This window comes from Blennius ocellaris (assembly GCF_963422515.1).
Source record: "Blennius ocellaris genome assembly, chromosome: 7".
NCBI lineage: Eukaryota > Metazoa > Chordata > Actinopteri > Blenniiformes > Blenniidae > Blennius > Blennius ocellaris.
This window is the reverse complement of record NC_137656.1, coordinates 12,021,073-12,043,074: the sequence shown is the minus strand read 5'-3', so window position 1 is coordinate 12,043,074 and position 22,002 is coordinate 12,021,073. Positions and strand designations below refer to the sequence as shown.

At 40.8% G+C, this 22,002-nt stretch overlaps 3 protein-coding genes across 10 annotated transcripts; 1 reads left to right on the top strand and 2 right to left on the bottom strand.

Annotated features, from left to right (window-relative positions):
* Positions 1-1,092: 1,092 nt before the first annotated feature.
* On the top strand, positions 1,093-4,501 carry LOC308132238 (intracellular hyaluronan-binding protein 4-like; the record flags this gene model as incomplete). The annotated part of the gene is made up of 9 exons (XM_080499237.1): positions 1,093-1,164; positions 1,265-1,525; positions 1,906-2,050; positions 2,218-2,358; positions 2,446-2,517; positions 2,606-2,686; positions 3,008-3,182; positions 3,996-4,184; positions 4,439-4,501. The coding sequence occupies exons 2-9, from the start codon at positions 1,300-1,302 to the stop codon at positions 4,499-4,501; spliced, it is 1,092 nt and encodes a 363-aa protein (XP_080355363.1). The 5' UTR covers positions 1,093-1,164; positions 1,265-1,299.
* Positions 4,502-4,764: 263 nt separating this feature from the next.
* On the bottom strand, positions 4,765-17,817 carry cdc14b (cell division cycle 14B). 8 transcript variants are annotated; one of them, XM_080499283.1, is made up of 16 exons: positions 17,560-17,817; positions 16,236-16,326; positions 15,513-15,588; positions 14,844-14,936; positions 14,646-14,722; positions 14,044-14,110; positions 13,813-13,963; positions 13,501-13,731; positions 13,285-13,423; positions 12,912-13,077; positions 12,696-12,793; positions 7,802-7,849; positions 7,592-7,717; positions 6,762-6,930; positions 5,670-5,735; positions 4,765-5,521 (listed from the first exon to the last, which is right to left on the bottom strand). In XM_080499283.1, exons 1-15 carry the CDS (start codon positions 17,666-17,668, stop codon positions 5,712-5,714), a joined length of 1,665 nt encoding a protein of 554 aa, XP_080355409.1. In that variant the 5' UTR covers positions 17,669-17,817; the 3' UTR covers positions 4,765-5,521; positions 5,670-5,711. The 8 variants fall into 8 exon arrangements, 6 of the variants coding, with proteins under 6 accessions (XP_080355409.1, XP_080355411.1, XP_080355412.1 ...); XM_080499285.1 differs by having other exon boundaries at positions 7,592-7,714; XM_080499286.1 differs by lacking the exon at positions 17,560-17,817 and adding an exon at positions 16,473-16,956.
* Positions 17,818-18,575: 758 nt separating this feature from the next.
* Positions 18,576-21,750, bottom strand: prxl2c (peroxiredoxin like 2C). Its single transcript, XM_080499751.1, has 6 exons — positions 21,547-21,750; positions 21,312-21,380; positions 20,168-20,221; positions 19,809-19,914; positions 19,581-19,715; positions 18,576-19,472 (listed from the first exon to the last, which is right to left on the bottom strand). Exons 1-6 carry the CDS (start codon positions 21,727-21,729, stop codon positions 19,342-19,344), a joined length of 678 nt encoding a protein of 225 aa, XP_080355877.1. The 5' UTR covers positions 21,730-21,750; the 3' UTR covers positions 18,576-19,341.
* Positions 21,751-22,002: the final 252 nt, after the last annotated feature.

The following is a 22,002-nucleotide window of genomic DNA, read 5'->3' as shown; positions in this document are numbered from 1 at the left end:
CAAGGCACATTCCAAATCAATAGATATATTTAACTATTAGTAGATGCAAATCCAACTAAAAAGAAGGGTGCTGCCAAAACGTTGTGATTTGTGACGCTTATGATTTGTCAAAGGATTCTTCTGTCTGACAATATTACAACTGTTTTTGACTCTGATATTTAGATTACATACTATATCCCACACACTCTGAGATATGATTGTCCCATGTCATGAAAACACAGAGTATAGTTTTCACATAGTATGCTAAAGCGACACTGATTTGAAACACATGTGACCCAGATTCAAATAAACAACATTTCTGAATTTGAGTGACATTGGGACACTGTGTCATTGTTGAGGCCCTTTAAAACAAACTATATACTATGGATAGAACAAACTCCACACATAAAGGCCTGATATTTGATTTGGTACACTTACAGCCGACTTGAAATGGTCTCAAGGGCATAATTAGGTTGTTTTTTTTTTTATTTCAGAACCAAGAATTCTTTAAAACAGTAAGATACAATTTAAAAGTCTTAACTTAACTTTTTTATTTAGTTTTACAGCAGGTAACTCCGCATACTTGGACTGTAGTTCCTACTCTGACCAGCAGATAAAGCCAAATTGCTTCATATAAAGCCTGTTTATCCTGACTCATCCTGCTGAGGTGGCACAGATTTGTCAGTTGAGGTAGAGTCTCTGTCTGATTCAAGAATTTATTGTTACAACATATCAGAGCTTTGTACTTCATATACATTATTTCGATATTAGTTGTGTCAACTAAATGATCATTTTGAGGAAAATTATCTTATGACTGAAGCAGACTTCAAGGCAGACATGATTAAGAAAGAGAGACAGTCCATGCTCAGTGTTAAAAAAAAAAAAAAAAAGATTAGTGTAAGCCCTAAAAGCCATGCAGATTCAGATCCCATAGTGGAGTAGATTTGTAGCCTAACGTTGAACGATGGACGTGGCTCCAGTGCGCAGCCTCGCGGGGCGCACGCAGACTCGCGACTGGAGCGCAGGGGACGCGCGTGGGCGTGGTGTCAACCATCTGCACACCTGCAAACATTTAAAAGTCCCCGCAAACTGCTGCGAATGTTTGCTGGATATCCACAGGAGGAACAAAGTGTCGTCCCCAGCTTTTTTTTCTTTTTTTTTTTACAGTAGCTGTCCTGGAAAACGGTGCTTTCTCATCTTTTTCTGGTTCTTGTATTTTTTTTGGGGGGGGGGGCGATGTCGTGTCCATCTGCTTGTCTTTTAACACCTGCTTTTACGCTTTCAGGCTCTTCAAAAAAAAAAAAAAAAAAAAAAAAAATCATGCAGCCTGACACCTTCGGGTGCGTTGTGGCGAACAGGTTCGGGGATCTTCTCGACGACGACGCGGATCCTTTCGACTTGATCAAGCAGGTGGAAACGGAAAAGGAGAAACAGAGGAAGAAGAAGGACGATGAGGAGAAGAAGAACAAGAAAAAAAGTGGTCAGAAGGAATCCCAGAAGGACCGACGTGTCCCGAGAGGTTTCGACGGCCAGGACCCTGTTCCGGGTCAGTGCGCATCTGGACCATTCTGGCACTCGGCTGCTGTTTCTAGAATGTTTCGTCCAGAGTGGCTCATTTGCTGACGCTTTGTCAACTGCTGGGGGATGCAGAGTCACATGGGCATCATGCCAGAGAGCCTTTCCAAGTATTTGTGGGTTCAGGGATTTTTTTATTTTTTTTTAATACTAAGACTGTAATCCAACTATTTGACAGTTTCTCATCACTCCATATTATGTATGTGGTGTGTGTGTGCGCAGATCTCTCGTTTTATTTATTTTTTTGTTAACATATTGCAAACAAATGCAGTTGTTTTTAAATCTATTTATTTGGAAGATTAATGACTTGCTAAAATGGGAGAGGTGTTTGAAAACAAGCTTGCCTTTCAGTGCTGAAGCCGGGACAGGCCTGTTCCACAGTGGGGAGTCAGGATGGAGTTGGCAAAGAGCAGGACCAGAGGGGCATGAAGAGGGCTGCAGCTGGGCAAAGGAGGGCCAAGAAAGAGGAGCCCCCACTGGAGTACTCCATTGATAAGTATGGAGCCCTGTATAGGATGTGACTTCAGCTGGAGTTTTTGGTTTGTCAATCTGCATAGGAGTTTAACGTAGTGTTGGTGACTGTGAATGACATTATGTACCGGAGACTGTAACAACACTTCCTATCGGCTGATGATTTGAGTTTAGATGTCCCATGGTTTTCAGGCCTTCCTACAATCCAGACTCTTACCAGGAGGGCCGGGGAGGTTTTAGAGGCAGGAGGGGGGCAAGATTTGGAGGGAACTCGAGGAATCTGGACAACTTCAATCAGAGAGGCAAGAGGGAATTTGATCGACACAATGGAACGTAAGTCTTTTTGATCCTGGATCAGTTAAAAAGGGTTTAAAAAAAAAAAAATTATAATTTTTTTTTTACTGTCAACTGTTATTTCAGTGGAATATCACCTGAGGAAAAACGAGGAGGCAGGGGACCATGGAACTGGGGCTCCGTTCAAGATGCTGCAAGGTAAGTCGGCCTTCACCGCCATGAAAAATCATCTGTTCTGGGAGAGTTTAACCATGTTTGTTTGTTTTGTTTTTTTCTCTTTTTGAAGTGAGGTAATGGAGGTGACTTCTGATGCATCACTCAAAAGTGAAGAGCCTCAAATATCTGCTGAGCAGGAGAAGCCAAATTGGTGAGTTGCACACAAATGGTTAATTAGCATGAACTGTAGAAATTAAAAAATGTTTTTTAATTAACCAGCAGATCCTGTAATGGCTGAACTGTCCATTGGAAATTTAAAGTAAAACTCTTTGCACAGTGCATGTATTGGTAAAGTAACTTGGCAGCAAAAATTGAAGGTGAAGTTACTTTTCTCTTTGCATTTGAGCTTTGAGCATTTAAGCTTTTACTCAAGAAATTCAGTTTATTTTACAATGTCGCACGACATGTACAATTAACCATGTTGTAATGCAAATTAAACTTCGAGTAACGGTTCATTTTCTCCAACTCCCAGCAATGCAGACGAGGAAAATGGAGAGATCATGGTCCATGTTGCCATGGAGATGTCCCTGGATGAGTGGAAGGCCATGCAGGAGATGAAACGTCCCAAATCTGAGTTTAATATCCGCAAAGCAGAGGACAAGATTCCCTCCAAAGCGAAGGTTATCCACCAGTCAAAAAACCCGGAGGTGAGAATGAAACGTTGGCCCACCAAGTAGAGGGGCTATTTGGTCACCTCTTTTACTAAATATGGCTGAGACATTGCAGAGGTGGTATGACTGACTCAAGCGTTTTGGTCGTAGCAAACTAGCTTAGCATCTGGGGATTTAAGAGCCACATTGTATGACTCAACTTGGGTTTTATTGTAATCAAACGATGGAAAAACTGATTTTTAAAAACTGCTCAAATCACAATGATGCACTTTGTAGAATTCTAATAGTTTCACAACAGATGTGACTCTTAAATAAAACTTGATTTTAAGAGATTATTGGAGCTCCATGTGGATCAGATATCTTTAGCAGCATTTCAAACTTAACATTTTCTTCCTAACATAAGCTTTGCTGCTCCTTGATAGGAGGTAAATCGTATTTAACTCTGTAGCACTAAAATCAGTTCCTCCTGATAGATGCTAACAAAGCGGTCAGAAAAATGACAGGACTTCATTGTTTTCCTCCTGGTTGAATTAAATTAGGCAGTTTTATTGGCAGTTTCCATGGGAGTGTGACCCAAGTTGTGAATAGTTTTACTTATAGCGGCTATAATATAGCCTGATCTGCCTGTGCAATCCTCGTGCATACATGTAAGGTAAAGCGACGATTTAAAAGATTGTTCAGGAGCCTGAAAAATGGATATGACGGGTATAGTTTGTGTTGAATGAAGTCTTTGCAAGTCATTATCAATCAAATTTCATCTGAAAGGTAAAGATCTAATCAAAACCAGTAGTCTTTACCTGTACAGATACATTTGGAGCCTCTTGTTGATTTGACACCTTCAATCTTCAGATAGTGAAGACACCCATGGAGGACCTGGAGGACGAGGGACATTACCTTCGCAAATCAGTTAATGACATCACTTCCCTCTTGGACATCAATTTTGGGAGTCTTGGCCGCTCTGGTCGAGGGGGTCGAGGAAGAGGAGGGCAAGGTGGCCAAAGCATTCGCTCTGAGAAACCCAAAGGCGTACTGGAGAGGGTATGTTTCAGTCTTTCATAGATCAGTACACATCAGTGTTGGAAAATACCCAAACTCACTTATTTGCAATTTAGTGTGTAATGCTTTTCTTAATGTAGTGGTTGTTTAGAACCACTGGTTTATTAGTGTCTATAACAGCAAAATAATTTCCATGAATTATTCAGGTTTTAAATGAAAGATGATTTATGTTTTGGATTTAAGATCAGATAAGAAAGCTTTAAAATATAAATAAGTGTCTTTTGTGGTCCTGTTAGGACGAACTGGCCCCCAACCCAGATGACCCGGAAGATTTCCCGGCACTATCTGCAGGAAAATAACTGCACTCATACCTGATCCACCAGCTGCAAAAAAAAAAAAAAAAAAAATTCTGTTCAAGAAGATTTTGAATTATTGTTGCACTGAATGCACTGTTCAATAAATGCTCAGTCACTAAACTGTCCATTTGATCCAGTGATTATAAATGTGATCCTTGCAATGATTAAAGTTCTTCTCTTGCTTAGTGCAATAAACTTAGTGATGTCAGATAAAATTGAGTACCTGCATTTCTTCACAAATTGTAATACATAGACAGATGCACATGCTAATAGTTTTATTTAAAAACTCTTGTTTCTATGTGCACATTTTTTCAATACATGATTTATATAAGCTGAACAGGGTTAAGATATTGCTTTCTTTTTAGATTGATTTTTTTTTCTCTATAACCATACAAAATATTTACAAAATACAGAGTATATCAAATGTGAACATATTTACAGCTTTGAAATCCAGGAGCGTAAAAGCTTCACAAAGAAATGACAAGATGAGCCAGATATGAAAAATGAAGGTACAAATGTGCACAGTATTGTATCTTGTGATGACATTCAAACACATTTAGAGAATCCAAGTACTTCTTGCATTGGAAGACCAAAATATGCCCCCACCCCAAACACCTGTCTTACTCGATGTACAGATGCCCTGTACTGCGAAACCTCCTAGAAAATCAGCACAGTGCCCATTTAGGAGGTAATCTATTGGATTCACATTCACATACCAGTCAACGGTCGTGGTTTGCTACTGCATGCTTGAATAAGTAGGAATAACCAGGCAATGTATAGAAACTCGTTTCATGACACTTGACGACAAGAAGTTGGCATTTGGATAAAATTAGTCATGATTAAACCATCTATAAAAATAAAATGCATGTCACATTATGTTGGTGTACGTTTGTTCCAAAGCTTTGCTCAAAATTAAAAATCTAATTGGATAAGTATAGCTGTAAAGATATTACGATGCCCTCCAAGTTTCCAGATCCACAGGCTCACCGAAGTAGAGGAGCTCTAGCTTTGGGTATGGAGTGACTAAAACAAACAAAGAGGGGAAAGCATTAATACAGACAAATCACGTTTGTTACACACCTGTAAAAAGACATTACAAATTCAAAAGTCAAATTCGATGTTTACAAATCACAGTGAATGTATGGCAGAGAAGTGAAAAGGAGATAGATACCATAGCCTGGAAAATCTAATTGATTTCAAAGAGCTGCGAGCTTTACGTCCTCTGGAGACGGTACGTCTGTTGCATGTAGGAAAGAGAAAGGGAGAGGAAAGAAAGTATAAACATTTACAGATTTGCACCAGCGGAGGATGTGGCTGCAGCTACAGAGCTCGGGGCAGATCACGCAGTGAGCAGCAGAGTCCGAAGAAGCTATAGCCAGTCACTCTCTGAAGCGTTACTGTTCAGAGAGAGCATGCAAGAAGAGATACTGAAAGAAACAGCAGGGAGGCCGAGGAGGGCGGAGTGTCATTTGGATACCCGACAGGTGTGTATTAAGTCATTTGCTTTCTGTTAGTGGGAGACGGGATAAGGTTTACAGGCTATGTGTTTACGTTAGTATATCTGAGTTAAGAACGTAGGCCGGGTTGCACCATGATCACTTTTTTGTCAAATCAAATAGGCTGGATAATTATATCTCACAATCCATATATTAATGAAACCAATGATAAACAAGTTAAAACTGCTGATTCTATCAACAATAGTTTATTTGATTTCACCAGTGTCAAATTTGTAAGAATCATAAAGATATTCAGGTGGTTTTATTGGAAAATTAACAAATACAAAAGCCAAACGTTTCCAGTCGTGGTGGTTTTTAGTTTGTTGCCTAAAATGCACAAAATTCCATACATTTTTTCTAAACAATTTTCTTTAAATAATGATAATATAATAAGTGGAGGTAAAACATCTGACTATAAATGACTTGTGGACAATTTTTTTTTCATTGTTGGTGCAGCCCAGCCTAAGCATATGAGACTAGAGTCTTGATCAGTGAGGAGAGAGAGGGAATGTGGTGAGCCTCTGGAGTTGAGGCTGGATTTACAAAAACACCAAAGAAAAGATATTTAACTTTGCTCCACAGATTTCATCATTGCAGGTGCCTAAATTTGTAACGAAACTTGTTTTAAAAATCGACTCGTGTCGAAGCAGCACAGCTGAGGCCTGCTCTTCATGATAAAAGTGGAACTAGTTAACATTCTGCTTCTATTGGCGTGTAAATGCAGCCCGAGCCTCCATATGGCTCGGAGTGGATCTGAGGGAGCTTGCCTGCAGATGGACCTGTGCCATGTTTAAGTTGATGAGAGTGCCTGTGTTGGGTGCGACACTGGCTGCGTCTCTGTGGCTGCCACATGGCTTGCAACACATTGGGTCTCTGTCGCCAGCCGCAACATGCAAGTTGCCTAGGGACCTGACCAGCCTGGTCGGGCACAGGGAGCTGGCAGAGAGAAGGGAAGCTGTTAATAAACCCCACAAGGACAAATGAGTGGCTATAGCCTCTTGGTTGCTTGTCAAGTATGTGATGGTGCCATATCAACATATGCATTTGTCAGTCCACAAACCACAGACTGTCTATGAAGATGACTCCAAAGGTGGAGCCAACAAACCCTGGACTTCAGCACTGCTACTACCCAGTTAATTTTCAATCAGATTTATCACAGGAGCTCTTGTATCTAAACTGTGCATCAAAAGAAGGGAACTTGTTTGGTAGATTATTTCTCCGCTGTAACAATAAATATTTGAAAGATTGATCATTTCCCCTTTAAGTGGTGTCACATTTTAAGTACCGTGCGTTTGTGAGGTGAATAGCAAAGCTGAGTATTTTGTAGGTTATCTTAATCCTAACCTGTGTATTTTTGACTTTTCCAAAGAGCCACCAGGGGGCGATCAAACCACATTTGCTCACAATGCATCTTTTCATCATCTCTGAACAGAAATGATGGCCTTTAAGCCCCCCTCCCCACAACAACAAAAGACCTTTCTGCTCTGTATTTCTCTCTTTCCCATTCTTTGCTCTCCTCGTTTATGTCTTACTGGAGTGAACGAGTGCTAAGCGCCAAAAGTGAAGTGACTCTGCTCCTAAAAACTCAGTGACTGACCTCCCTCCCACTCCATTGGCTGGCAGGGAGGTTCTGGTCCTCTTCCTGCTGTCTGAGTGGTCAGACAGAGCCAAGGGGCCGACGCCGGTCTTGCAGCCCTGAACGCTGGCCTGCAGGATGACCCTGCTGCAGAGAAGATAAGATACTGTAGCCGTGGCTTCCGTCATTGTGCAGGCATGCATGCGGGGCGTGTACTTTGCATGGTTTTACCTCAGGGACTGTGATGATGACCTGGTGTGTATCTTGTTCTCCTCCTGTCTGTGGACATAAAACAATACGGCAGTGATGTGTCACTCAATACGCAGGAGGCCAGAGCAGAGTGGAGGCAGAAGAGGAGAGGAGTGCATGGAAATGAGTAAATCAAATTTTGGCAGCTTTAAACTTGTACATGGTTTATTATTGCTCTCAGCAGCCAGGCAGGATTAGTACAGCCAAGTTAAACTCCCAGAAAACCATGGGTAGCACTAATAAACTGTAACAGGCTTAATTCATCTCAGTTATTTGACTGATTGGTGGGATTTTAACAGTTGGCTCATTAAGTCAACAAAGTAACCAGAAAAGCAAGGCTGTCTTAACATGGCAGGATGCAGGAAATGATCAGGATAATGGTGCAAAATGATTGTGTACAAAAGATGATGACAAGAACAAGGCAGGAGCCTCTGATGTTTTGGATTCTTAAAAGCCGGCTCTGCTCAACAGCTTCAAGTAAACAGTATTTGCAGAAAGCATAATGTAACAAGTGGATGGTTTTGAACAGATTTCTGATTGGGATTGGGAATTGAAAAGAGACTGGGGCTCACTTACAGCATTCTCAGTGAGAGCTCCACAAGGAGGGGCAGGACAGGTTTTTTGGGGCCTGACCGGCGGCAGAGCTCATTGAAATCCTAACCCGTCTATACAGAAATGCAGGATGGAAGAAGGGAAGCCATACACAATCCACCACAGGGCAAGGCTACACAGGGAGGAGAGCAGCATGGCTACCAGCCATCTGAAAGGAGGACAAATCCAACAACAAGAGCAAACGGAAAAAGGGGGGAAAAAAAGGAAGAAGAGACAAGAGACGTCTGGGCAGGACATAAAAGCCTCTGATGTTCTGCTTTTCCACCGGGACTGGATTAGATGAAACACCTTTCACAGAGCCTTGCATCCAACAGTGCCAGATAGCATGTCTTTGCTCTTTACTTTGTCAAATGTGCAAGATGTGTGCCATAGACTTTAAAATTCTGAGAGTTTAGCTAGAGCTAAAATAATGAAGACAAATATGTGATTTAACCCTGTGCTTTGATAATGATATATAATTTACAATGTATGCTACTTTAGATATGAAACTATAAAGGCATTGATTGTTTAATTTTCCTTTACTAATTTAGATAAAGTGTAAAGGACCACCATATGCTCCTTTTCAGTTTCTCATTACAGTAGGCTCTTCATGTTTTGCAGTTTCAACATATATCATTAATTATCCCTCCTCGGCATGTTTAGCAGCATCTGTTCATCTGCTAAATGAAGCAAGCTATTTCAGTTCCTGTCTTGGTCAAAGGCCACCGAAGAAAAGTCCTCTGGTTGGCTGACCTTCAAGATGGCAGGACTGAAACTGCTGGCATGTAATTTGACACCAGCCTCATAGTCATACCAGTTGCAGCTGTTACTGGAGTATATGACAATACAAACAGGTTAATAGGCATATGTTAGTTTTGGCAAGTCAGATCTGAACCAGTTACTCAAGTAAACGTTTATCTTTAAAACTTGACAGTTTGGCCACATTTCATAATCACCTATTGTAACATAACCTATGTGATTAAAAAAAGTAGCATAATGGGTCCGCTATAATGTCATTGAGAAAAAGTAATAATGAAGCCTGTAAGAGTGTGTATGGACAGATATTTAAAAAAAAAACCAAGTTATAATTGACCTTAATGAATTATATAAATGCATTGAAATGGTCGGATCCCTCAAAGAATTTGTCTATTATCAGATTTTGTACCACAAAGACAAGCCATTTGAAAAAGCTGGCAGAGACAGAAATCTGAAGGAGTTTTCAAAGCTCAGATGACGTGCACAAACTGATCCAGTCACTGAAGCGCATGGAAAAACAACAGGCGACTGACAATGATCCCAGCCCAACAGTAATCACGTTAAGACACAAAAAACAGATTGAACACAGAGCTGTGTGCATGCGTGCATGTCCCAGAGAGTCGTGCCTGTTGCCATGCTTGAAAAGGTAGTCAAAGTGAGGAAAAGTGTTGATAATCATTTGTTCTTACAGTCCCTGGAATTCAGCATGCACTTTGGTGTTACATAGTAAAACAAACAGTGTAGCCAGATGGTGAACTTCAGCTGGAAATCGGGCGCCTGTGTAGCAACGCAGTCATTGATAAAGCATACAGACTAAGAGCAAGCAAATGTCCCTTCTGCTTCAACGCCCCACTGAAAAATAATAACAACCCATTTTCATCCCATTTCCTCTCCAGAAGCTCACACCTAATCCTTTATATTAAAATTGGGTTAAGGAAGAATTTACAGAGACAACAATGCCTTATAAAGCTGCTAATTAAACTCATAATACAACTCAAGGCAAAAGGCAATTTCAACAAAAAAAAAAAACACGTTAAAAGATTTGAGCTGACAAATGAGCTCCTTTCCAAACAGCGAGAAGTTCCTGCTGTAAATGAGAGTGAGGTCCAAGTCTGACAAACGGTTTCCTTGTTGAGGAACGCTGAGTTGGTCGGGAAAGCCAAGCACAGAAACAATAAATTCAACTAATCCAGATCTTGTTCAAAACCAAGATTAGTTGAACAATCGGTGCCGTTGTAAGTAGAGCCATCTCAGCTAGAGGGCTTGATTGTAACTTGGTGGATATCTCGGATAGGCCTCGATATCGAAGCAGAGCAGTTCAGTGTTTCCATGAGGCAGATAATGAAAGGCATGGAAATGTAATGAATCCACCAATTGCATATCCACTTCACACCATAGTCATCCAAAGACGGAAAGAAAAAGGAACGAAAAAAAACAAAAACAGAGCAACTTCAGATCAGCCATACTGTTAGCCAGACCATTCACTGTCATTAGCAACCGTTTCTACTGGAGGATGTCGGCTAGAAAGGAAGTGACGTGCACTTACCTCCATCATACAAAACCTCACATCCTCTCTCTGATTTTCCTCTCCCCAACTCTTTCTCTGCCTCTCTCTCTCTCTGCTATTTTTTGAACTGCAGGCAACACATCGGCCACACCGTGCCCATGAGGCTGCAGCAGAACACTACCACCTGCCTGACATGGGACAACAAAAGCCAAAGCCATATGGGTACATTGGCAAAGGCCGGTCAACCATCCTCAGCCATGCTGCTACCAACCTTACACAGCTTGTTTTAAACAAGGCACAAATGATGTGGAGTACAGACAAAACCACAACAAATTGATTGATTGATTAATTGATTGAACAAAAACAAAATTCAAATTATTTACAAGAATTAGCAAAGCGTTGGCGGTTCAGACCATCATCTTTGACAAGAGCTTCTACAGAGCTGACCAGTCACATTTTATAATTGTCCATCCATCCAAGTCCTACAGTAATATACTGTATGTTATGTGTCGGTGCGGTGGATGATTATTAGTTTGATTTCTCCTAAAAGGTGGAAAGGGGACAGTGATGCCTGGAGCAGGTATCCCCTCGTGACCTCCACATTCTCCCTGCTGCTGCTTCCTCCCCAGAAGCTTTTAAAAAGGTTTTATACACACACTGCAGGTGCTGGAGCCATGAGCTACTATGATGGCAGTTTGCTGTAAAACTATAAACAGTTCTGAAAAGCTTTATTTATTGCTTTGTAACAATAAAATAACAGACCATACATTACTTTCTCTTACAAATACAATGATTTGGGGTTTTAATTGATCCAAAGCTTTGTTTAGCATGTCCCATGGTAAATCAGTTTCATATTTCACAACTGCCAAGCTGGTAGGGTAAACATCCATTACTCTCTTTATGTCACGAGATCTCTTCAACTCTATGTTTGAGCACTGATACATTTGCTGCTTGTATCATGTTCGACCATTTGTTTACAGCTCCATGACCTGATATCACCTCAGATCTGATGTCTGTTCATGCTCGGTACATGCTGTAATGGCTTCCATTTAATACTGTAAAGCCACAGATGTTTACTGGTTTCAGCCATCAATATACTGTACTCTAATATTAATTTAGCCAAGGTTGACTAAGCTGTATAATGGTTAAAGCTATAGTTTGTCAGTGAACTGTCCTCTCTGCTCAAGTCCAGTCAAAACATATGCTTGAGGTTAACTTGTGACCCTGAATGACTTGTAAGTGTGAATGTGGGTGAGTGTGGTGATCTGTCTCGCTATGTTTGACCTGTAATGGATTGGGCCCCCTCAAGGCTGTACTCCAAAGATCGTACAGTCATCACACTTACTGTGCGAAGTGACAAGCCAGCTCTATATTGGCATTGAAAAGTTCCCCTACATGCTTTTATTTCTTTTCAAATAACAATAAAAAAGGATAACTTACATTTATCAAAGGATCTGAGAGAACACATCTGTAACATCCACATCTTTTGCACCTTTGAAAATCCAGCCATTGAGTGTTTATCAAATCTCTAAACTCAAACCCCTGCAAACCACTGTCACTTACTCCGTATGCATCCATCTATAAATGCTACATCCTTATTCTTCACTAATTATACAGGACAATGTGATGATTTGATTACAGTTGATCTGCTTGTGATTTACTCCAAAAGAGTTTACAGTATTAGAAGGATACTGCCTGGTTCCTTAACTAAATCAATTATGACATTAAGATGAGATTGCCATGTTATGGGTAAAGGAGAGCTGCCTTCACAGAGTAGCCATGCCTTATCCTTGTTGAAGACGGGACAGCTGACTACTATGAATCAACACTGAGAAAAAGATAGTTAATCAAATGAAATGATTGACATGATAAAAATAAATCCAGGAGTCTCTATTTTTCAAATCGTACCTTACTTATGATTTGAAAAACACTACGGCACAGGAGCATTGACGAGTCAAGGAATCACGAGTTTATGTGACGGCAACATGTTGGTGTGACGAGGCTTGTGGCCTGCAGACTTACGATAGTGAACCCGTGGATGATCTGGCCTGCCTCTTGCTCTTGAGAGCTCGTAGCTTATCTCCCTGTGTGAGTCCGTTTCTCTCCTCTTCATCGTTATACTAGAAAACAAGGAGCAGTATAGAGATAATTAATGAAATGATATCTCCTTAAAATTCATGAAGTTGTATGCAACAACGCTTCAACCAGATAGGATTAAGAGTGTCGGCTGAAACTCACCAGCTCCAGGTCTTCTTTCTTGGACACCCTGTTCTTGTTGGTACCATTGATGGAAATCTCATCCACTCCAGACAGGATCCTGGTTACCGCCATCTTACCATTCTCTCTTTCGTTTAGCATCTTCTCCTGGAAAACGTCTCCCTCTGCCCACAAGCTGTTCTGCTTCCTGAAGTACAGAATTTCATTAAGCCACATTTTTGCTGCCAAACCACAATCACCGTTCGTGTTGCAATTTCTCGGAGAAGTTGCTCTAATTTTGAGGGGTTATGACGCAGAATGCTGCAACTTTAGATGTTATTTGCTTCCTCCAGAATATAACAGTAAACAGAAGGTGCAACGATTATTTAAATAAGATGGGGAGGAGAAGACCTACTCTTCAACAAAGTTCTGCTGGGGCCCAATCACGGACCCTGGTCGGCAGATCCGTATCCATGCGATGGCTTCTGCTGCAGTCAGGCGGTAATGTTTCATCATATAGCAGCCGATGAGTGTACCAGTCCTCCCAAGACCAGCTGAAGCGAGACAAGCGTTTTAACTCCGGTGTTAATAGTATTAAACAATGCCTCAACTGCTACAAGAGAAGCTATACCTTTGCAGTGGACTGCGACGGCTCCTTCTGCATTCTCACAGATGTTGAGGAACTTTCTCACAATGGCGTCATTGGGAGTACTCCCATCCACAAAGAACAGGTCATGATGCTCAAAGCCAGAGTCTGTGAAACGCCTGGCGTCGTACATCTTCTTGTTGAGTCTGATAATAGTTGTGATGTTGTGCTTCCTGAAGTAAGGGATGTAGGCCTCGGGGGCATGCAGAGGATACCCTGACGTAGGCGGGAGACAATTCCCGTGAGTTCAGGTGTTGAAATAAGGTTGAACATAGTACTGTAATGTACTGCAATTACCATTCTCGATTTTGCTCTTTGGATGAGGCCCGCTGAACGCAAGGAACTTTCCTGGAATGATCCAATTTAGGTCTCCATTTTCTGCTCGCTCATAGTGCTCATATTCTTCCACATCAAAGTTAGAGAAGTCCAGCCAGCCATACTGCAAAGCCTGTTGGAGAGGTGAGAGGAAAATTGTTTTCATAGGAGCATGACGATAAAATAACTAAACCAATAACTCAAACTACGTACTTTGTCTACACCGCGAAGGCAGTCCAGGATGTTCAGATTGTACATGCAGGTTCCAAATGAAGCATCTCTGTGAAACAGAAAATAGACGTATCTTTACCTGCATAGAATCCCCCATGTCTCAATTGCAATGTCATTTCTTGTGGTTTCCAATATGAAAAAGAAATACGGGATATACTGCGAGGTCATTGCAGTAACTCTGCAGACTTAAAGCGGCACGATGTCTCGCTTTGCAATCGTTAATAGACTGGCGCATAGTATTGAAAGGGATCAATTGAAACTATTAAAGACCTTGTCATGGTTGTGTAATTACCTGAAAATAGGATTTGCAGTATTTGCATGACCTCAGCATAAACCTTTTATATCTGTGACAATTCAATTTCCCAGAGCGTGCCATGTTTCGACTGAAGCAGAGACAAACCTTAATAAAACTGCAGTTTGGTCATCTTTCATCAAGTTTTACAATCATCCATATCCCAGATCATTGGAACTGCTTGCTGTAATCTGCAATCCCACCACTAGATGCCAGTAAATCTTACATACTGGTCTTTTGCAATATTAGCAACAAACTTTATAGTACAAACTGTGTGTCTTTGTATTGTTACCTGAAAGGAATATATGTTGAATTCTTCGACACCAGCAAACTGTAGGCCTCTTCTGGCGACATATTTAGATGCATTACCTTTGAAAAGAAAATGTCTGATGAGCAGGTTTCCTCTTGTATTATGCAAGATCACTCATAGACAATCCAGATGACGTAGTTTATAATGTAGATATGAAGAACATGTTTGTGGATAACTTACTGCATATGAGCCGATTAGGTAGGCAGCATTGGCTTGTTTTTTCTGGTCTCCACAGGTATAAAATATGATCTTCTTCCTTGAGAGTGTAATGGACTGTGCAAAGAGTTGAAGAACAGCATGAAATTACATCTTCCGTCCTTAAATGTATAGTTTGACAGATAGCCATCACATATTTCAAGTAAGTCATCCACTCTTCCAACAGCAATATAATCCAAATGTGAAAAGCAATACTAGCAGACCAGCTGACAGTGACTGATTACAACCTAACGTTCCAGATGTGTTGGAAAACATACTTACTTCATTACAAAAATGCTCACAGGTAGTGAATCCCAGCAACGCATAATTCAAATAAGATTTTACAATGATGTCCTTGGAGAGGCTCGGTCATCTGTGACCAAATTTCAGCTGCCCTGATCGGTGCCCACTGCCCTCCAAAGATCACATTACATACAAATACCTCTGAAAGCAGCAACACTGTTGTCACAAGTTGGCAAGCAGAGATATGAAGGGCTCAAATAAAACAATAACATTTTAACCTATGTGCAATTATATAATAAGAGTATGCATTTGCTTTATCTGCCTACTGCAAATAGGTATTGATTAACCTGGGTTTTGCCTTCCCAGCCCCTCTTCCAGGCTAGTGCAATTAAGAGCGGCGGTTTACTTTACCTTGAGCTTCTTTGTCAGCTTGCAACAGAAGCGATAAAACATGGCCAAGTTGAGGGGACCAAAGTCCGCATAGAAGCTGAGATGGGGGAGGGAGAGAGAAAGAGTCTATTTATGCAACCAGCCATCCTCTCTGGGGAAGTTTCATTAGATAGAATCTGCTACCTCAGACAGCCACCATATAAACACACAGACAAAGTAGAGACTATATTTGGAAACATTTGATGTGTGAATGGGTCAATCGGAACAGGACAAAGAGCTGCAAAGACAAGAGGTCCTTTTTGTTCCACAGAACACTGGAAGGTCAGTGTTGTCCTCTCCAGAGGCCGACAGCCCAGTGAAACAGCCGTGCCCTTCATTACAGCTCTGAAATCACTACTGTAACTGTGGAAATGCACTTGTATTCATTCAATGTACCTCATACTCAGTTCTTTCAGCAGTAAAAAAAAAAAGAAAACAAAACAAAACAGAAATGCAGTGTGACTCCAGAGATAGGGGATGTTCGTTTTGCAAGCGCTTACACGTTTCTGTTATGTGTAAGCTTTCCCTATACACGGTTTAAGAACAGAGAGGATTTAATTATTATTCAATTATAAGTCCAGAGGTGGAGGTTGTTAGTCTATTTCAAAGTATGTTGTTGCAGAAAGGCAAAGGGGGGGTGTAAAGCCCAGAATTGATGCAGTAAACAGCAAAATGCGTTCAATGTGCAAATCGCTGACGACTTACTTCTCATAGGCAAGCTCTTCATCTATGCAGAAACAGTGTTTTTCCGCTGTGCTCTTGACCTTCTGCTGGAGAATAGCGAAATAAAGTTGATCTGGAGAAAAGAGGGAGTGGGCGGGGGGGGGGAGAAGAGACAGTTACTTCATGCTTTTGTCACGCTCACGTTCCCTCTGATGGAAAAAAAAACCCCAACTCATTTGAATCACAATTGCATCCAGCAGCTCTCTTCTGGTTGCTTACCTTTGATGAACTCAATGCATCTGGAGGAAACATCGTCCGCGGTCGTCTTGCACACGCTTTTGAACATATTGTTTAACAGATAAACTTACGAGCTGGATCTTCAGGAGGACTTTGCGCATACCAAGCAAAACTCGAACGAGCGGTGCGCTTTCAGGTTGGAAAAAATGTGTTTAAACGTTAAGAGTTGAGAACGAGAACTTGTAATGAACCCGGTATTGCTCTTGACTTTGTTTTAAAAGAGGGCAAAAAAGTGAGCAGGGGAAGAGAGAAAGAGTTTGGAACTCAAGTGCGCACTCTGCTAAAAATGACCCCCGCCCTTGAGTCATTCCGTGGGATGTCATTGGCTGCGACAGACGCAGGAAGGCTCCTCATTGATTGGATGAGCTGTCAGTCAGACATGGCCCCGCCCTCTTTATTTTAAAGTTCTCAGTGTAAGACACACGATAGGCCTGGGATGGTTGCCCAAGCGGTTGCTAGGACGATCCAGCAGCCAATCGGAATCATGATTTGCTGCCCGGAGACCCGCCTACTTTCTGACTTGAGCTCACGTAAAGATAAACTGGAACCAGGAAACGTCATAAAAATAACAACGAACAAATAATAAAGAAAAAAAGAAAAGAAAAGGACAGGAAAAATAAGTTAATTTAACTGTGGCTGCACCTTATTTTTATGGCACTGCTCAAATGCAACACGCGTCTTAAAAAAAAAAAAAATAATAAATATATATATATATATATATATATATATATATATATATATATATATATATATATATAATACGCATCACATACTCCTGTCGTAGACACTCATTTTCTGGTGCAATCTTTTCCATAACAGAACTACCTCTTGCACAAACTGCGAAAGTAAGTCGACCAAACCCCAAGTGCATTAACGATAAAGGGACAGACGGTGTCGCCATATTATATGAAAAGCTGGGGCGAAAAAAAAAATCAAAGGTTTTTCACTTCACGCAGCGCTGTTTAAACGCAGTAAGAAAACAGGAGTGCGCGCGCCGCTCAGTGCGTCTCCTCGCCTCCGACACCAACTACGCAGAAAGTTGACAGGGTTCATCCCGCAGCCCCCTTACCTGTTATCTCAATGTAAATATCGGAGTTTGGCTCCGCCTCCGAGCTGTTGTGAGCCGCACAGCGCTTTTTCTTCGACTCGGCTCGCCTCCTCTCGCTCTTGCGCTTCATTTTTAATTCTTCAAGGCTGCACGGTGGACATTCCTGAACGGCCGCTGCACAGCCAGACCTCCCCAGCTTCGCAGTGCGGCGGCCCGTCCCCGGTCCTCCTGCTGCCCTAGCGCGGCATGTCCCGCACGATGATCCTGGATCTGCGTGTGTGAGTCAGTCGAGAGGGGTGCAACTGCCAGCTCCAGACTCTGGTGGAGGTGGTGACGTCTCTGAACAAGGGCAGGTTTCTGCTTTCTGAATCCCCCCTGCAAGTGACGTATCAGGATTCGATGTCCAGTGCCCACCCTCCACTGTACAGTTGCAGCAGCTGTGCAGCCTATAGATAACGTGGTGGGAGTGCAGTCCCAGCTGCTGATTCATTCCCATTTGGATACAGCTCCGAAGATTGCAGGTGTGAAGCAAGATAAACGCCGCTGTGAAAAAGAAATCAATAGATACAGTGGACGCAACAGAGATTGTAATGGAGATAAGTACGTTATAAGCTCGTACAATCAATGCATCTTAAGTATAAACTTAGTAGGAATCTTAAAATCTACAACAAAGGATAGCACTAAGCATCTGGAAAAAGTGCAATTACTCTAACATTACATTATTAGATACTGTGACTGCTACATACTTAAATATACTTAAATTGTACTCATTTATTAGTGTTAATAGTTAATACCTTAGATAACTACTCCTCAAGTACTTAAAGCATTACGTCAGTTCTCAATCAATCATCATTAAGACAATAAAGCACATTTCATACAACAACTGTAGCGCAAATGATGACAAGGTTTAAAAAGACTCCCACTCCCCACCCGTTACCATGTACACATGCACATACAAAGAACATGAAGTTAGACACACTCAAACATCATGTGGCTTTTCAACCTTTTTTAATTTGTATAAAATATCGACAGTACAGCATGTTCAAAAATTCTTTTTAGACAATATATTCTTGATATACTATTTATACTCTGTGTTTTGTAAACAAAAGTGTACGTAAAGTAGGGTCAACAATTTTATTTGTCAAATTGTAAAGGTGCTCAGTTTTGACTTATTGAAATACTGTAAAAGTACATGCTGTAAACTGTAATTATGTTTCAGTAATATGACATATCAAAATTACACTCAGAAAAGTAAAGCACCAAAAAGGGTTACTACTTAATCATTGTAATGTCAGTATTTTATCGTCCAAGTTTCCAATTGTACAATTTCATGACAAATTTTGGGTCACAATGGTTCAAAATCTCCAAGGTTTGGGTTAGTCCCTCTGAATGTTTGTCGAAAACTACAAAATGTCAGAAATGCTCAGAAAAAATATGTGCGACAAATATTTTTTTTCCTCCAATCTCCTATTGTTGAAGTCAGTGTGCAGCTTTGGTAAAAATTTAAATAAACATAAGTCTTAGGCTGTATTTCTGCTAAGCTAGAAATAATCACAAACTTTGACCACTTAAAAACACATGTTATAACATGTAAAATGAAGAATGTTCATTCTGTTCTACTTCAGTGTATACAAAAATATCAGCAGATGTGGGACACTTAACAGTAAGTTATACAGCTGACTTGACTTATTACATTAGATGAAACATATTCTTCAGTGGTCTCGGACAATTGTAATTCCTTTTATCTACACTAACAGATATTGACCATCCACTGAGGCTTCATTCTTTCAGGCGAGCAGTCCTTTAAACCTGGATGATCTTTGGTTTATCACTGAAGTCCAGGGACTGTTGAACTCCAGCGAGCTGAAGCAGCCAGTCAATAGGCATGTGGTCCAGGCGGTTCATGTCAAAATGACAAAAATGAACTTCAGAACCTGCAGAGAGAGGGAAGTCGACGTGTTTTATTGCACATGTGTTTCAGCTGAATGAAAAGGAGAGAAAGAGAGAGAGAGAGAGAGAGAGAGAGAGAGAGAGCATCTTACCAGGCCCTGCAATGATGGCTCCTCCTTGCTGATGTAGGTCACCCTGAAAGTCAAATGCAGGACTCGTCATGGCCCTCCATATACTTTTCAATTGGCCCATGAACATACCAGACTTCACGTGAGGACTCGGGTTTGCTGAGAACACAAACACACAGGCATGCAAATGTTACTTTATTACACATTTTTTGCTATTGCAAATGAAGTTCTTGTGTTGTTTCTTCGCATTACCAGTATCAGTATATTTCTCCTCTCTCTTCATCCCAAGCTTTTGGTAAAGACACCGCTTTGGGTCTACGTATATTTCAAAAGGATACCCCGTCAATGTGCAGAATGGCTAGAATAGAGGCAGCAGGACATAATTCACCTGTGTGTAAAATTCATGTTCAAACTCAATACTGCTTATCATATTGTAAGTACACATAGCTGATATTTGTGATGTAACAAAAGAAGGATGACTGAATTGAAGCATTGCTAAAGATATTCTGATAGATACAGATCAGAAAAGGAATGACAATAAAATGTCCCTTTGAACTTATTTTTTGTGGTTGAAAGGTAAAATAAGGCACCGTGATATGCAAATGAATTACCTGGATGTGATGATGAGAAGACTGGCCAATTAGCACCAGTCTAATTTGGGCTTCCTGTGACAATACATAGAAAATAAAAGACAGTGAAATAGAATTAGCATCTTTGAGTTGAATGCTACCCCCACAAACTATCGCTACTTTATTAACAGTGTATCAGAAATAAAAACTCAACTTTAAACCAGAAAGAGGCAACTCGGCCATATGAGATCCTGTTTTGTATGGCTTGTTTTTTTGCCCTTGAGCAAATTTTTAAAAGTGAATGAATTATTAGTTTCACAAGTGATGAATGGGAGATGCTAATCTTAACCACATTTTACCTTGATCATTGTAAATACTCTACAATTACACTGTAATGAACACATTTAATGGGGGGAAATATGACATAGTCCAATGTGAATATGATAAAACCTAATCTCACATGCAGATACTGTGTTTATTGAATTGGTAGCCAGAATTTTCATATATCTTAATAGCTCTCTGATATTGAGGGATTTTTTTTGGGGGGGTTGACCTAAACATTGATTAATATATTCGTTGTATTAACCTAAGAAAATAACATATCCTCTCTTTGTCATTCATCCTTTTTGCTGCTTCGAGTCCCAGCTGTCTGAATTCGAATTAAATGTATTTAAATGTGAGGTGAGATTGCGAACCACTATAGTTTGGCTGCATCCTCATACCTGCAGTTTTATTCTGAAGATATTTTCCTGCACATATATTTCTTGTCTGAAATGACATATCTTCTCACAAATGGTTTAGTAGTGAATTTATTTTTTACAACAGTATTTTAATATGAATATTTTTCTATTTTGCGGACACCTCCGATTCACATATATTCATACTTGTGATATAATGCAAGAGATCATAACTGGCCCAGCTTTTTCTTACATATAACATGTACCTGAATGCGTCTCCCAAGGTTTTCTCATATATTGGTGATCATAACCAACACATTTTTCACACGTTATGTTGAATATTTGCTATACAAATGTAAACACATACATTGACATTTTTACAGCTCAGTTCATTAAGGGAGGCACTGCGTGACCAACAACTGCAGAAGTCACTGGAGTTACAGATGTCTGGTTCACATGTCAAGTGTTTCCATCAGAGCTGCTTGTTGTAGATTCATGTCAGGACTTACCTCCAGTACTCCTCTGGGTACTTTACTCAAATCTTCAACATACTCTGTACAGCTGTAGCACAGGAAATTCTGCAGGGACAAAAAAGCATACGCCACAATCCCATGTTTGTACTGCTTTCTAATACACAGATTGTCCTAACCACGTCGTATTCGTCCCTGCTATGAGCATACACTCCACGACTTGAGCTAAAACACATCAACAAAGTTCAAGCAAACAAAACTTTTTTTTTCCTACCCGCACGAAAATGATGACCGATTTCCTGTCTTGGTATAAAGTCTTGAACGGAACAGGGACTCCGTGTCTGTCGAGAATTAAACAGTCTTCGACCTCTTGCAGTTTAAAATCCACAGGATCGGTCCAAACGTCCCGGTTTTCTTTGGATACTTGGTGAGTTATTGGTGAAACTGCTTCTGCCATTTTCCCAAAAGAGGTTTACCGAATTCGTGGGGCTATTTCAGGAGTCGCAGTTCAGCCTGGAGGAGCGAGAAACCCACGCCCAACGGTCTCTCTCTCTCTCTCTCTCTCTCTCTCTCTCTCTCTCTCTCTCTCTCTCTCTCTCTCTCTCTCTCTCTCTCTCTCTCTCTCTCGCTCTCTGCACGGATTTTGTCGAAATTGTCTCCACAGATACATTCTAAGCCATGGAACATTCCATTACATCTGAGTCCAGGTCCAGGTCGACGTTTGGCGCAC

Bases quoted from the DNA above. Each gene is read 5' to 3' on its own strand.
- prxl2c (XM_080499751.1), bottom strand. From the start codon at position 21,729: ATGGCAGAAGCAGTTTCACCAATAACTCACCAAGTATCCAAAGAAAAC. The intron at 21,381-21,546 runs GTAGGAAAAAAA...TTGTCCCTGCAG, and splicing joins CGGTCATCATTTTCGTGCGG to AATTTCCTGTGCTACAGCTG. The intron at 19,915-20,167 runs GTAATTCATTTG...CCTCTATTCTAG, and splicing joins CTTCTCATCATCACATCCAG to CCATTCTGCACATTGACGGG.
- cdc14b (XM_080499283.1), bottom strand. From the start codon at position 17,668: ATGAAGCGCAAGAGCGAGAGGAGGCGAGCCGAGTCGAAGAAAAAGCGC. The intron at 13,964-14,043 runs GTACGTAGTTTG...CCTCTCCAACAG, and splicing joins GCCTTCGCGGTGTAGACAAA to GCTTTGCAGTATGGCTGGCT. The intron at 5,736-6,761 runs GCAAGCTCCCTC...TACATGCAACAG, and splicing joins TGGCACAGGTCCATCTGCAG to ACGTACCGTCTCCAGAGGAC.